This window comes from Lucilia sericata, unplaced genomic scaffold (assembly GCF_015586225.1).
Source record: "Lucilia sericata isolate MDLA Ls3-8-SP2 unplaced genomic scaffold, ASM1558622v1 Contig000126F_arrow, whole genome shotgun sequence".
Taxonomy (NCBI): Eukaryota; Metazoa; Arthropoda; class Insecta; order Diptera; family Calliphoridae; genus Lucilia; species Lucilia sericata.
Genome location: NW_023994158.1, coordinates 269,861 through 286,939, shown reverse-complemented (window position 1 = coordinate 286,939; position 17,079 = coordinate 269,861). Strand labels below are relative to the sequence as shown.

The following is a 17,079-nucleotide window of genomic DNA, read 5'->3' as shown; positions in this document are numbered from 1 at the left end:
AGAGAAGAGAAGAGAAGAGAAGAGAAGAGAAGAGAAGAGAATAGAAGAGAAGAGAAGAGAGAAGGAAGAGAAGAGAAGAGAAGAGAAGATAAGAGAAGAGAAGAGAAGAGGAAGAAAGAGAAGAGAAGAGAAGAGAAGATAAGAGAAGAGAAGAGAAGAGAAGAGAAAGAGAGAGAAGAGAAGAGAAGAGAAGAGAAGAGAAGAGAATATAAGAGAAGAGAAGAGAATAGAAGAGAAGATAAGAGAATAGAAGAGAAGATAATATAAGATAATATAATATAATATAATATAATATAATGATAATATAATATAATATAATATAATATAATATAATATAATATAATATAATATAATATAATATAATATAATATAATATAATATAATATAATATAATATAATATAATATAATATAATAATATACAAACTATTGTGGCAATATATAATCAATTTATCCATTTTGTATAAATCAAATATTTTCATAAAATATAAATTTAATTTTGCTTTAATTTTTGATAAAGAAAGATAGTTTTAATAATAAAATATACCTCTATACTATATATGTATATATAGACTTAAATCCAAGTAGACTTTTGATTGTCACAGACGTTATTATTTATGTTTTTAAAAAATTCGAAAATAGACTTAAATATCAAAGAATTATTTAGTTTGAGTAAATCGGTTATATTCAATGAAGTGACTTTATTTTTCATGAGATCGTTAATAAAGTTTAATCGAAAGGACCGGTCGATGTCCGAACAGTCAAATAAAAAGATGACCAGGAGACTGAACCTCACCACACGAGCAGATATTGCTTTGCCTCTCGTGTGGTTGAACTTCAGGCGGTTCACCATACATATAACCTCCCTTGGAAGAGTAGAATCACTAACGCGATTGCCAATTAGCAATCGCAATAGAGCGATCTAATGCCCTGACATCAGATATATAGACGCCAGTTTGAATACCAGTTCCATCGCCACTAGACGCTACACAATCAGCATAATCATTACCCTCAATTCCCATGTGACTGGGTACCCATAAAAACCTTACGTCGAAACCAAAATTCCCTAAATCAAATAGCTTTTCTCTAATCTTATATATCAGAGGACTAGTCCTACTGTCAGGGAACGATTGTATAGACCGTAAAACCGACATGCTGTCGGATATAACGACAAACCTCCCAGACCCTTGCAGCTCTACTAGGCAAATGCCACAGCTTCCGCTATAAACACCGATTGGATTGGGTTAGAAACAAAACATGCCTCAATGCTCGGATCTGGGAACCATGCACCGCTTCCCACAAATCCGGGAGCCTTTGATCCGTCATTATATATCCTACGATATGAAGCAAGTTTAACCAATGCGTAGTGTTCGAACAGTAATTTCACCGCCATATGTGTTGATTTGGCCTTTCCAATTGGAAGATATTCCACAGTGGGCCTTAGCCAAAGTGATTTGAGGGGCACAGAATACATTGAGTGAACACTAGTGTCAAACATATCATGAGATCAATACTTGTCAAGAAATTTTGTGACGTATGAGGACCTGGTGTTGTTATTCGACAGTTGAATGATAAATTGGCGAGCAGGGTGGAGCCTATTCGATACGATCTTGTTGATCGTGCCGTCAGCCATAAATGCCATAAAGTCGCTGAGGTAGCGACATTACATTGGCCATCTGCTCCAGAGCCAGGGTATAGTTTGCGCAATACAGGCGCCAGAGCAATCGAACGATACGAACTCGCCTCATTGCGATTGCCTCCCTTCTTCACAAACGTGCTGTTAAATTTAAGAGAAAAATTGTCAAAAAATTCCCCAGCAATAGAGTCAGAACGACAGTCGGCATCCATGATCCTAGCTAATTTCCTGTTAAGATAACGTTCGTCAATAAATCATGGTGTTCGTCAGCTCATAACACAGACGGATGTATAGATGGATATGTATGATACAGTGTAAACTGCCAAGGGTTTCCCTTTGAGTCATCCAATCACAATTCAACGCCAGGTCCGATGAACATATGGACAAGTCTATACAAGAGGTCGATCTACCGAAAAATGTTGGGTCCCCATTATTCAGCAGAACCAGATCCTGATCCTCTATGAAATTCAAAACAATATCGCCCCCCATATTACTCTCACGACTACCCCAACACACATTGTGTGAGTTAAAGTCGCCGCAGATAAGCAACGAGCCGCCCGACACTGTAGTCAACATAGAGCAGAGATCGCGCTGAGAGAATCTACAATATGGAGGTATATATAAACTTATCACAATGATAGGACCGTTAACTGTGGATATTCTACATGCACAAACTTCTATCAAGCTGTTAGTGGATGAGATATTCAAACTGACGCAATAAATACCGTTGCGAACAATGATAGCGACCCCGCCAGCATGAACCGTACTATCACGTCTATCCCTCCTGATGACCTTAAAATTTCTAAGTTTGAAAGCATCGTTCTGCATCAAAAAGGTTTCCGAAAGACAGGCTACTGTAATGTCATTATTATGTAAATATTGTTCATGTCATTATTATGTAAATATTGTTGGTGTTTCTTATTACGAACGCTAGTGCAATTAAGTTGAATGATTTTCACGATTCTTATCGAAGGTACCTAAAATTCCCCCAAATAATGTGCACAGCCTGTCATGTGCACCATTGGGAGTCTCCATCAAACCCCTAGCAATGGCACTAAATAATGGCCTAAAGTGGTCCATAGACTCGGAATCCGAGTCACGAAAATGTCAGAGATTACGTTCCTAAGTCTACAATCTCTCCTCAATCACGTCACCACTCTGCGTTCCGGCTCTGCAGCCCGGATCCTCTTCATAGGTACACTAGTTGGGCGTGGTGTCAATACAGGGAAGTTCGTCAAATTAAATGAGGGTGCTGTTCTAGGGTATGTTGGTAAAGAGATAGTTGGTAACTTTGGTCTTAATAAATTGGCCTTGTCAGTCTTAGATTTAATCTGATTCCTGTAAATAGGACATTCCCTTGTGTAGGACTCATGTGGGCCGCCACAATTCACACATTTCAAGGCATAACCCCTAAAGAAGTACGCAAATGTACTTCTTTTTAGTATTTGTACTTCTTTTTTGAATTTTACCATAATTTTATAGATGTAATCATGACCATATACAAATATTCTATAGAATCGCTATTTAAGGACTTCAGAGATACATAGTTTGAAAGTGGATTTTAGTAAGCTCAGAAAGGCAAATTCAACTATAAGAGGTTTCGATGCATTTGTTATGCATGAAGTAGTGCGTTTATTCAAAATGCTTTAAAGTTGTTAAATTTTGATTAAGATATCACTGTAATGAAAGTTTTTAATGAATTTTCGGCATAAAAAAGACTGCAAATGTGAAGGACATGTTTGAATGTTAAAATGTAATGCATAATGCTCCGTCGTGTAGGTACCTATTCGATAGCTTTATCCAGTCCCGCTGTGTAACGATTTTTAAAAAACTATACTGCCATTCTTATTTTTCGTAGCAGGGTGGCTAATTTTTCGAAAATTTGGTATCTGAGGATGTTTGAAGAATGACAAATTTGAATAACAGAGTAAAAGTTGTAACGTTTTTGTAACAGTTAGAGATAGAGAATTTTTATATTTTACTGGACATTTTTTCTCCATAAAAAGATATCAAACATATGTTCACAACAAATGGTTGATATTTGAAAACGTAAACAAACGAAACTAAAATTTAGGGAATTTTACACTTTTTAAAGAAAATATATAAATTAATAGCACATTAATATTAAAAAAAATGATTTGTAATTGGATTAATTTTATTGTCATAAATTAGTTTTATATAAGTTTTTTTGTGAAAAATCGTAACAACCAATGTAAATATAGCGTTTTTAGAACAATTTAATTTATTTTTTTTTGCCCAATAAGCTATTGTACTTTTTTTTATTCAATTGTACTGCTTTTTTAACTACGATGTACGTTTTTTGTTGATTTCAAATCTGGCAAGCCTATCCGTTATCCTACAATAGTCAGGTAAGGAGCCGAATCTGGAAATATTCTTGGGCCAAGCACCCTCGAATATTTCCTTTTCCAAGTAATCCACGGGAATAGGGCACACACCCTTTTCCTCACACATGTCCGATGGAATGTAAACAGTAAAGGATTTGAGCAGTTCCCCATCCTGTACAATACGGTTAATCACGTTCAAATCAAGAGATGTTATTCTGATCTTCTTCCTAGTCACATAAAATATCTCCACATTCTCATACTTATCATAAATCTTTCTTCCCAATTTCACCATGGGAAGGGCGTCATTCCCGCGAGAACCAATAAACGCTGTAAAAATACCTGTACCATGCACATAGTGTCTAGAGCGAAGAACCTTCACATCCACCGGTCCTTTGTCAGTTTCCTTTACAAGTATTACATATTGCATTTAGACGATCCCATCCGTTCTCTTCTACACAAAATTTTTACAGATCTTATTACTTGTGTGCTCGTTGAAGGGGGCTTTAATCGTTTTCAAAATTTGGCTACAACAACGGTATACTTAACAAGGTACCACGGTATATGAAGTTTGACAAGTCTATTTATAAAAAATTGTAAACAATGACCAGCTGGACTAGTGTTGTCACCTTGTATTCAGTACACCCTGGCTACAACTTAAAAAAGTTTCCAACACATTCAATCCTTTACGACGAGCTGCGACTGACAGCTCGTGTCCACTATATGTAATTAAATGAGAGCGGACACATCAATACGTCAAACTTGTGCTCGAAGTAATCAAAGTAAATTAATAAAGTAGCATCACTTGAACAGCTGACTATTTTTTTTAAACTAGATAAATGAAGCAAATTGTCAAAGTTTGTTTTGAAAATTGTTAACATTGTTTACGTCGCCATTTTTAAATTGTGTTTTGCTATTTGTTAAAATTTGTGAAAAGTTAAAAAAGTGAATTAAAAGTGGTTTTAAAGTAGTTTAAAAGTGTATAAATGTATATATATAATAATATAATTAAATCTTTAATATTTTTAACTTAAAAGTAATATTTTTTATTTATGTTTTGTTCACATTGTTGTTCTAGGAAATTTTATTTTGACACAATCTTAAATTATTCCAAAAACAAAATACATGTGGTTGTTATAGATGTTGTTGTACAACAAGAGATGTCGCTACTTTATTAATATACTTTGATACTAACCTTGGTGCAAATTTCATCCAAATCGGAAGACATCGATTTTAACCCCATGTCTACATAAGACAAATATTTATCATAGCACTTGACAAAACGTCCGCAGAAAAATTTTCAGTTTTTTTGTTTATGTTAATGCACAAAATGCTGATTTTATCACGACAACTCATAGATAATTTTACTGAAATTATGCTATATTTTATAAAAACAAATAAATTTAAATGCAAATTTTGTAAATAAACACAGATTTCACTAAAACGTATGTTAAAAATCAAATTTAATTGCGCAAAAACAAAATTCTATACATATTTTTCAATACAATGATGTTTGTTATCAAGACAACGTTGTCTACACAATTGTTTAGGGGAGTTTCTTTTTTTACGGTGTATATCAAGATATATTAATTATAAGTTAGTTTTTTATATATGGAGTTTGACAGTATGCCTACACTTCAAAGTGCCAGCACACTGTCAAACTACATATAAAAAAAATAAAAAGTATTAGCAAAAAACAATCACCTGCTCTGTTAACACTACCCTATAATTACTATACCTTGATATACACCGTAAAAAAAGAAAACTCTTCTCTTGAATCTTTGTTGCGAATGAATAATTCTACTCCGGCGGAGTAATTTTCAATATTTGGCCATAATGTAGCAGACGCCGGCCGGGTAAATACCTCATATGGGTTTTGTTATATAAAGCGTTCCGGAAGAGACTTTTTTTAGTTAATCACTTTATCTACATAGTGCATATATAAAACAATATTGTTTAATTTGTTAACATTTAATAGATTTCAAAATTAAGCCATATGTAAAAGTAAGCTGCCGTTGTTCGGCTAAATTCTTCATATGTGTTTCTTTATATAAAGTGTTCCGGAAGAGAATTTTTTTAGTTAATCACGTTATCTACACAATGTTAATATAAAAGATAAAACAATATTGTTTAATATGTTAACATTTAATAGAAAAAATATTTTTCCTAAATAACATATTTGTATACATACCAATTATGCCATTATTTAAATAAAATGATATTTGTTTACGAAATGCTTGGTATTTTTAGATTTTTTACATAAATAATTCAAAATATTAACGAAGTTTTTCTCCGTTTAACGGAAATTTTTAAATATAAAAATGTAAACAATAACAAACTTTGACAGCTACGTAAACCAGGCGAATTAAGAAAAAAATTATCAGCTGATTGAATAACACCACCTTATCTGAATTCGCCTTGATTCGTAATACATATAATATTTTCATGAATATGTACTTTTTTATGATTATTTTTCACAAAAAATTAAGTTGTACTTAACTTCAAAGTGCCAGCACACTGTCAAACTACATATAAAAAAATCAAAAGTGTATTAGCAAAAAACAATCAGCTGCTCTGTAAACACTACCTCACTACCTTATAATTAATATACCTTGATCATGGTTTTACCGGTTGCTGTCGCACTGCCACCACCTAGTTAAGTTCACCCTCCAATGTACAGAAAGTATTTTTATTGTTTGGTAGTGGATGCAAATTAAAAATTTAGGGATTTTTTAAAATATTTTTTTCTTGTTCCTACAATGCTTGGCTAGTTTCATTTTAGAAGGTATATAAAATTTGTGAAAAAACGGGAATAAATTCTTATTTTTATAACTATTAAAATTCAGCATAAAATTTTTTCGAATTAAAGAGAACTGAAACAAACACTTGGATGTTGTGTGAGATTTAATTAAATATAAACTCATATTAAAGAACAAATAAAATAAAAAAATACATAACTTAATAATTATGAAACTAAACTAAACTCTATACTTGAAAACTATCAATATTAATTTAAATATAAATAAAAGAACGTTCATCGCTATGTCGGAGACTGGTTGTAAACATTTTCAACAATTTGTCAAGGAGCACAATTTAGATACATATAGAATAATAGATGCTTACTTTTCGGCGTGTATAAATAGAGATGCAAGGGAAAAAAAGGTGAGATATGGTATGAACCAGTGTACACTAAATATTAATCTACCTTGGTATGAACTTAAACGATTCGAAGTTTGATAAATTTTTATGTGTTTTAGGCTTTAACTTGTTGCTGCTTCGAATGTGGCAGTTTTGGTATTCAGATAATGGCGTGCCTTCATTGCATATATTTTGCTTGCCGTGGCTCACATATCAATTCTCATCTTCGTGCGAAGAAACATTCCATAGCTTTGGAGCTTTCTCACGGCACATTATTTTGTTGTTCATGTCGGGATTTTATATATGACGCAAGATGTCGAGAGATTGCTTCCGTTAACCGAAAATTAGAGACAAAGGATTTGCAAAAGAGTCTCAGCTGGACACCATGGATACCAACACCAAAAGAAACTAATCTGATGTTGGCCAATCCAAGGCGTAGACATGTCAGAGCAAATGAAACTATAGGCTTAAGGGGACTTATTAACCTGGGATCTACTTGCTTTATGAATTGCATTGTTCAGGTATCAGACTTAGTTTTAACGTTATACTTTGGTTTTAACATTCTACATATATATTTTCATACTTATTTTAAAGTGCAAAGGCAATTTGAAAATTTCAGAAAACCCGATTATAAATAATTTTAAATTAAATAATGCTACTATGTTATTGCTGCATTCATAAGGCATTTGTATTTTTTATTAAGAAACTATGTAATATAAAACTAGTGAGAGTGAATTTTAAATACCATTCACCTATTATTTAGTTTTATATTAAGACGTCATCAACATAGTTACAGAAATATTTACTTTACAAACTTATATGCACATAGATCTCGTTTTATAGTATGCGGATTAAAATTTATGCGGTTTTCAAATTAACGATTTTTTTTAATTTTAACAGATTTTGAAATTTTAGATGTTTTTTTAGCTTTTTTACCGTTGATGATATTGATGATATCCTCAGCACAATTATTACTATACAAAATAAAATTCTTAATGTGGATCCAGATATTGAAAGAGCATTAAATATTCAACGCGGTCTGACTGATCTGTTTTCCGGATATCAAGAGTTGCATAAGCAACATAAAAATTCAAAATCTCAAACTTTGATGACAAACTATTTTGTAAGAAAAGAAACAATTGAAACCTCTAAAAATTCTTTGATCTCGTCCCCTATTCACGAGATAAATTCTAGTGATAAAAATTATATTTTAACATGTGATGACAATATTATTATATCATATAGCGATGAAAATGACGTTGAACCAATTCTAAAACGATGCAGACAATTATTCAGTGATTCAGATTAATCATACATATTAACAGAATTTTCTTAAAAAAACGTTTCATCTTTTTTTAATAATTTTCTGTTTTTTCAGTAATTAATGAATTATAATACATAGATTATAATCTATAAAAAACGCAAATAAAAATTTCTTATCGAATCACTTATAATGAGTAATTATACACATTTAATATTTTTTCCACCTCCTATATATCCTTAGTAAGGATTCCTTATCAATATACATATGTACCCAGCAAAAAAAGTGTGGAAAAAGATGTAGAATTTTCATCACAACTAGTAACCCGAAGTGCTTCAAATTCGGGTGTAAAACCTATGAATTTTACATTAGCGTGTCATTGGAGGGATGTTGTTCATTTTTGGCAGCTTTGAACTACATCTGATCTTATTTTTAGAAGCAGTAAAAATCCGATATTTGGATGTCAAAAATAAAACACATTCTCTTAATGACACGCTTATGTAAATTTCACTACTCTTTCACCAAATCATGATGTACTTCAAATATGTTATTTGTAATGACTTTTCCACATGCTCAACACTCGCAAGGCAACGTCTCGATTCAAAAGTTAATCATAATGTAAGTAATCTACCTCAAAATGAAATATTTTTTCAAGACAACACCATCAACAATCAAATTGGTCAACGAAATAATGAATTGAAAATGAATTTAGCTAAATGGGCAATATTCTTTAATATATCGAATATTGCAGTAAATAACCTCTTATATATTTTAAAAGATCATGTTGATGGCTTAACATCCGACTCACGTTCTTTAAAATATACACCAAAGGCCTCAGTGGTCGAAAAAGTTGGTACTAGGGAATTAATGTTTTACGGTGTAAGAGATACTCTGTTTAATTTTTTACTTAAAAACAAGCCAGCCCCCAAAAATCTTGAATTAAATTTCAATATTGACGGATTACCCCTTTCAAAAAGCTCCATCAGCCAAATTTGTCAATTTTGGTAAATATTCATGGCTATAAGGACGTATATGCTGTAGCAGCCTTTTGTGGATATCGAAAAACTCCAACATCTGATATGTTAATGCAAAAATTTGCTAACAAAAATTAAAGAAATTGAGCTAAATGGAGTGATATTTCAGGGCATTACATACCAAGTAAAATGTAGAGCTTTTATTTGTGATGCTCCTGCCCGTGCATTCCTGATTGGAATAAAAGGACATATGGTATATTACAGCTGCTCAAAATGTACTCAAAAGGGTTCCACAAAATGATTTATAAGCTGGAAGATCAAAGTCTACGTAGAATTTCAGGTTAAGAGGATCCAAACCACCACAATTGCATGGAAAATTTGGAAATAGGAAAATTGGACATAGATATGGTAAAAAACTTTCCAAATGACTACCCGCTAAACAATTTTTGCCGAATTGGTACCGACAGTCTGCACTAGTTACCGATTTCGTATCCGAATTCCGTCCGAATTCGTTTCGAAAATCGTATGAAAGGTTGCTCAGAATTCGAAAGTCTTTGTCTAAGGAAATTTTTTGTTATTAAGTTTATCTATAAGGATTTTATTGGACAAAGAACTTTGCTTACGAAACAGAAACTGTGCTTATAACATGCTGAAGAATCAAATTCCAACATTTTTCCACTGTTTACTGAATTTATGTGATGATGTAGAAAATTATGTAAAACAATTTAAACACAATACGTTTTTCAAAAACAACATTTTGCCTAAAACTCCATATGCAATAAAAGAAGATGTTATTAAGTATGAGACAAAAATTCAAGATTCGGAAGAAAATTGAGAAACTAGTATACCCGAATCAGTAGGATATAACTTAAAAATTTTTTAATTATAATCATTTACAGGTGACTTAGTTAAAAGAAAAAACTAGTGGAAATTCCGTGAAATTTATTAAAAATTGTTGGCGGTTACTAATTAAAGATGATGTTGCCTAAACAGTTTTGTTGGCAAGGTTCCAAAGATAAAGCCGATATAAAAAAATTTTCAACAATGTTAGCAGTTAAAGGTATTTATTTAAATTTAGAAATATTTCAGTTGCGTACCGCCAAAAATTTGCGATCACAGCGAATCAGAATTTGAAAAAGTAGTTATAATGTTTTTCCAGCATGCAAACCTTAACTTTGAGCTACAATAACTAAAAAACTGCACATAATTTTTAAATAATATTTTACATATAAACTAATATCTAATAGGAGGAACGTTTTCTATACAAAAAGTTAAAAAAATAATAAAATTCCTACATCGACTTTAACCATTTTTGGCCCACTCGTGACAGTGCATTGTTGTCGCTAGTCCAATACATACAATACTTTGCGACGAACTACGACTGAAAGCTACGCAACGTAAAAGAAGAGATGCCCAATCGTTGCGTTGATAAAGTATGAAAAAATAATTAAATATGTTTTAATAATACAAAAATTCAATATTTAATATAAACAAATATTTAATTTAACAATTAAACAGAACAAAAAGGACAAACAATAATTTTGACAGTTTTGTTATACCCTACACCACTTTAGTGGGGAGGGTATATTGGGTTTGTGCTGATGTTTGTAACACCTTAAAGTATACCAATCGGCTTAGAATCGTTTTCTGAGTCGATTTAGCTATGTCCGTCCTTCTGGCCGGCTGGCTGTCCATGTAAACCTTGTGCGCAAGGTACAGGTCGCAATTTTCAAGACAATTGGATGAAATTTGGCACACACGCTTTTTTGACCCAAGGACGAATCCTATTGAAAATGAATAAAATCGGTCCATTATTTCACCTAGCCCCCATACAACAGAACCCCCCGAAAGGGTCTTCTGAGCTCATAATTATGTTAAATATACCTGTATATCGATAAAAAGCGGCACAACTAAATTTTATACAACCCTTGATAACCTTGCCAAATTTCATAAAGATCGGGCCTCATTTGACCCTAGCTCCCATACAAAGTCCCCTTCAGAAAATTACTTGAATATCCAAAATTAACTTATAAACACAAATATCGCGATGAAATTCAGCACAAATAAATATTATATAAATATAAATATATTCACAAAACTTTATCGAGCTTGGTTCATATTTGCCCCAAGCCTCCATATAAAGCCTCTTTCACAAAATTAGTTTTTCATCCATAAATTGCTTAAATGTATCGGAACAATGAATTATTATGAAAAATAAATCACATATAATATTCATAACTGGTGTAGGGTATCATATGGTCGGTCACGCCCGTCTATACTTTCTTACTTGTTTTTGTTTTCATTTTATCTTTCTCTTCTGTTTCGTACGCCAAAGTTGAATATTTTTCAACTTTTTTATTACTTCGTCCACAAGTTTGACATTTTGATTGTGACCGCTCTCATTTAAACACATACAGTAAACATGAGCTGTCATTCGTAAAACAACGTTTAGCTTGTTTTTGTTGTTTTTCTTGTTTATCACAGTCAGTGGCGTGTATGAAATATGGTGTGCTTATGGCGCACACGATATTTTTTTTAACAAATTGTCGCATTATTGTTGTCTTGTGCAGGCCTATGTTAAAAAAAATAAAAAAACTACTGTTATTGCATTCTTACTCAAGGTAGCCAAAATACCGGTAACGTTAAAATACCAATACCGATAGGTTAAATTGACAGTTTTCATACTAAACATATTTTAACCGGCAGAATATTTATAGGTTAAACGATAACCGGCGTTTAAGTTTCTTACTAGCCTTTTATTAAAATCGTCTCATAATTGAAATTCGATTATGAGAATCTGCATATGATTGACCCTACCCCCATATAAGGTCCCCTTCGGAAAATGACTTTAATGCTCATTACTGGCTTAAAAATACGAGTAAAGCGATTAAATTCGGCACACATACGTTTCAAACGAGCCAAAATCTCTCTACCAAATTTAGTGAGAATCGGTTAATAAAAAAATTACTTAAACATTCATTGCTGGATTAAAAATACGAGTTATGAAAGAAACTTTTATACGAACGTTAATCAAGCACATTCTTCATGCGGAATATGTTGGTAAATCACCCTACCCCCCATATAAGCCCCCTTCAGAAAATTACTTTAACGCTAATAGATGGAATAAAAATGCGAGTATATTCAATGTAAACAATTTGATGAGGAAAATTACGAGTACCTATAGATATGAAAATCGACATAAAAAGTTTATACAAAACAGAATCTATGTACACAATTTATGAGTACCGGTTCATAATTACCCCTAAAATATCATTTTTGTACACGCTAAAATGCCAATACCGAAATAAGTCAAAAAAACGCTAAAATGCCAATACCGAAATAAGCCAAAATACCGATAACGTTAAAATACCAATACCGAAATAAGTCAAAATACCTATACCGCTAACTTATCATCGTTTCGAAACGGTTGCCAACCTTGTTCTTGTTCGTTCTACAATTAGTATTTTTTATTTTTTGTAATATAATTCATACTGAATGTTTTTTTTCAAGATATTTCAAAGCTTTTTCAAACGAATAGGGAAAATATTGAATATATGGTATACGCACAATTGGGACGAACGACCAATTTCGTCCAACACTACGAATTGCTTGACAATGGTTCGTTGCGTATATTCGTCGACTGAAACACAATAAATCAATCCGTATTGCGAATTGCTTTAAAATGTCTTCTTTTTTCGGAATTTTCGCGGCACTTCCCGTAATATAAAATTACAACAAATAATATTTTCAAGACATTTTAAAATAAACTACACGAAATTAATAAAAATTTATGAATTTTCAAATGAATTTTTGTTTACATACTGATTGGTGTGACCATATATCTAAAACAAAAAATATTTTATTTGAAAATTTTTTAAATATTTTTTTATTTTCATATTGAATGAAAATTATATCAATAAAAAATCGCGTTAACTTAGTTTATATACCATAAACCTAAAAGAAAGCACAACTTAAAACAAAAAATAACTTAATTTACTAAAAAATCTAAAACCAAAATGTAAGAGGGTCACTCTACTCCAATTTATTCGTCCTTCGTCTGCGTATGAAATAGAAATAAACCTATCGCACCGTTCGTTACGTATGACGAATTTCGTCATAGAAACCCAGTAGGATTTTGAATTAACTTTAAACTAACCTATGGTTATGAGTCAGAGGTGCCTTAAAAGCTAACCATTGAGTCAGAGGTGTCTTAAAAGCTAACCATTTTGCTTAAAAAATACTATTCAGTTTTTCAATGTGATGTCATAGGAACGAGTCAGTACTCACTCACTATACATCAGTTTCAGTTAACCAGAAGTTACCTCATGATGAGTTAAATAAAAGATTAGCTGTGACCTATCTGCAATTTTCTTATATTTTTACCAAAGTGTTACTGATTATAAATGCAATAAATATGCAGCCACATTTCCTTTCTATATACACCATATCTATGTCCTATATTCCTGAAAAAGTTTATTTAGTAATAAATTCATATTTCATTGCTGAAACAAATTTTCATTTTCATAATTTAATTTTTTCAATGTCCTCCGGTAGGTTAGTGGTTAGTTTTCTAGTCTGGTAGGCCGGAGGTGGTGGGTTCCATTCCCACCTGAGGCACTGGTTAAGGAGCGCACAACAGGCCCAATAGAGGCCTAGGTGTATTTCTTCGGATTTGATGTATATCCCAGCAAAAAAAGTGTGGAAAAAGATGTAGAATTTTCATCACAACCCAGCAAAAAAAGTGTGGAAAAAGATGTAGAATTTTCATCACAACTAGTAACCCGAAGTGCTTCAAATTCGGGTGTAAAACCTATGAATTTTACTTTAGCGTGTCATTGGAGGGATGTTGTTCATTTTTGGCAGCTTTGAACTACATCTGATCTTATTTTTAGAAGCAGTAAAAATCTGATATTTGGATGTCAAAAATAAAACACATTCTCTTAATGACACGCTTATGTAAATTTCACTACTCTTTCACCAAATCTTGATGTACTTCAAATATGTTATTTGTAATGACTTTTCCACATCTCTTTCCTCACTTTTAACTGGGGTTTCATTTGTAAGGAAATATTTGGTTTATAAAAGTGAAAAATATGTAATCGCATTTTAAGATGTGATTAAGATGTAGTTTGTAAAGTATGACATCAATTATTTTTTGCTGGGAACTAGTAACCCGAAGTGCTTCAAATTCGGGTGTAAAACCTATGAATTTTACATTAGCGTGTCATTGGAGGGATGTTGTTCATTTTTGGCAGCTTTGAACTACATCTGATCTTATTTTTAGAAGCAGTAAAAATCCGATATTTGGATGTCAAAAATAAAACACATTCTCTTAATGACACGCTTATGTAAATTTCACTACTCTTTCACCAAATCTTGATGTACTTCAAATATGTTATTTGTAATGACTTTTCCACATCTCTTTCCTCACTTTTAACTGGGGTTTCATTTGTAAGGAAATATTTGGTTTATAAAAGTGAAAAATATGAAATCGCATTTTAAGATGTGATTAAGATGCTGGGATACTACCCAGCAAAAAATAATTGATGTCATACTTTACAAACTACATCTTAATCACATCTAAAAATGCGATTGCATACTTTTCGCTTTTATAAACCAAACATATCCCTACAAATGAAAACGCAGTTAAAACTGGGGAATTAGATGTAGAAAAGTCACTACAAACAACATATTCGAAGTACTTAAAATTTTGATTAAAAACCAATGAAATTTACATAAGCGTTTCATTGAAAGAATGTGGTTTATTCTTGACATACAAATATCGGATTTCTACAGCTTCTAAATTTAAGATTAGATGTAGTTCAAAGTAGTCAAAAATGAACAACATCCCTCCAATGACACGCCAATGTAAAATTCATAGGGTTTTCACCTGAATTTGAAGCACTTCGGGTTACTAGTTGTGATGAAAATTCTACATCTTTTTCCACACTTTTTTTGCTGGGTATGTACATCCTCCTTTCAAACTAACTAGTTTTTTCAATACCAATAGTTTGACAAATTTGTTACAATAAGTTAGAAAAAGTTAACAGGGAATTTGTTTAAATAAACTTCAACAGTTATACTTTGCTTCAATATAAATTTATTAAAAGATAAATTGGCGGACTACCCATGAGGGGAACGGCACCTCCCATATTAATTAAATGCAAAAATTCGTTTATCTGGGAAACTAATAGAACTAAATTCTTCAACTTTTGCACTAAGAACTTAAATATTCGTCTGAACATTTTGGATGGAAAAGATCGGACTTCCATCTGGGGGGGCTTGGAGCCCCCATATGAATTAAATAGAAAAATTCGTGAGAAACTATTAGAGCCAGAATCTTCAAGTTTTACTTGAGGAACTTTGACATTCATCTGAACAATTAGAGTATAACGGGCGGACTTTCAATGGGGGACTTGGTACCTCCCATATTGATTAAATACAAAATTTCGTTTATCTGGGTAACTAATAGAACTGGATTCTTCAAATTTTGCACAAATTACTTTAATATTCATCTAAATATTTTGGAGAAAAAAGGGCGGGCTTTTATCTTGGGGGCTTGAAACCCCCACATGAATTTAATTGAAAAATTCTTATATCTGAGAAACGGGGGGAAAACGTGCGGACTTTCATATGGGGGGCGTGGAACCTAGAATCTTCAAATTTTACTTGAAAAACTTTGACATTCATCTGAACAATTAGAGTATAACGGGCGGACTTTCAATGGGGAACTTGACAACTCCCATATGACTTAAATATAAAATTTCGTTTATCTGGGAAACTAATAGAACTAGATTCTTCAAATTTTGCAGAAATTACTTCAATAATCATCTGCATATTTTGGAGGAAAAAGATCTGGGGAGCTTGAAGCCCCCACATGAATGAAATAGAAAAATTGTATATCTGGAAACTACTAGAGCTTGAATCTTAAAATTTTACATAAAAAACTCTGACATTCATGTGAACATTTAGAGAATAATATTACATGAAGTACTTTGACATTAATGTGAACATTTAGGGAATAATTGGCGGACTTTAAATGGGGGACTTGGCACTTCCCATATTAATTAAATACAAAAATTCATTTATCTGGTAAACTAATAGAACTAGATTCTTAAAATTTGGCATAAATTACTTTAATATTCAACTGAACATTTTGGGGGAAAACGTGCGGACTTTCATATGGGGGGCGTGGAGCCTAGAATCTTCAAATTTTACTTGAAAAACTTTGACATTCATCTGAACAATTAGAGTATAACGGGCGGACTTTCAATGGGGAACTTGACAACTCCCATATGACTTAAATATAAAATTTCGTTTATCTGGGAAACTAATAGAACTAGATTCTTCAAATTTTTCAGAAATTACTTCAATAATCATCTGCATATTTTGGAGGAAAAAGATCGGACTTTCATCTGGGGAGCTTGAAGCCCCCACATGAATGAAATAGAAAAATTGTATATCTGGAAACTACTAGAGCTTGAATCTTAAAATTTTACATAAAAAACTCTGACATTCATGTGAACATTTAGAGAATAACGGGCGAGCTTTCAATTGGGGGCTTGGCACTACATAAATGAATTAAATACAAAATTTCGTATATCTTGGAAACTATTATATTATTCAATTTTTTCATAGATAGATAGAAATTGGCGAACTTTCAGTAATTTGCTTGGCATCTCTAATATGTAACATATTGTAAGTCTAGAGAACTATTGCAGTTAGAATCT

At 32.2% G+C, this 17,079-nt stretch overlaps 1 protein-coding gene across 4 annotated transcripts in view; it reads left to right on the top strand.

Annotated features, from left to right (window-relative positions):
• Positions 1–6,610: 6,610 nt before the first annotated feature.
• Positions 6,611–17,079, top strand: part of LOC119600890 (ubiquitin carboxyl-terminal hydrolase nonstop) — a 29,299-nt gene continuing 18,830 nt past the window's right edge. The window contains exons 1-3 of one of the 4 annotated variants that reach the window (XM_037951461.1): positions 6,611–6,761; positions 7,006–7,138; positions 7,234–7,635. In XM_037951461.1, coding sequence (XP_037807389.1) covers positions 7,019–7,138; positions 7,234–7,635 — 522 coding nt within the window. In that variant the 5' untranslated portion in view covers positions 6,611–6,761; positions 7,006–7,018. Of the gene's footprint in view, positions 7,139–7,233; positions 7,636–17,079 lie in introns of all 4 variants that reach the window. The other 3 variants (XM_037951460.1, XM_037951462.1, XM_037951459.1) reach the window with 3 other exon arrangements.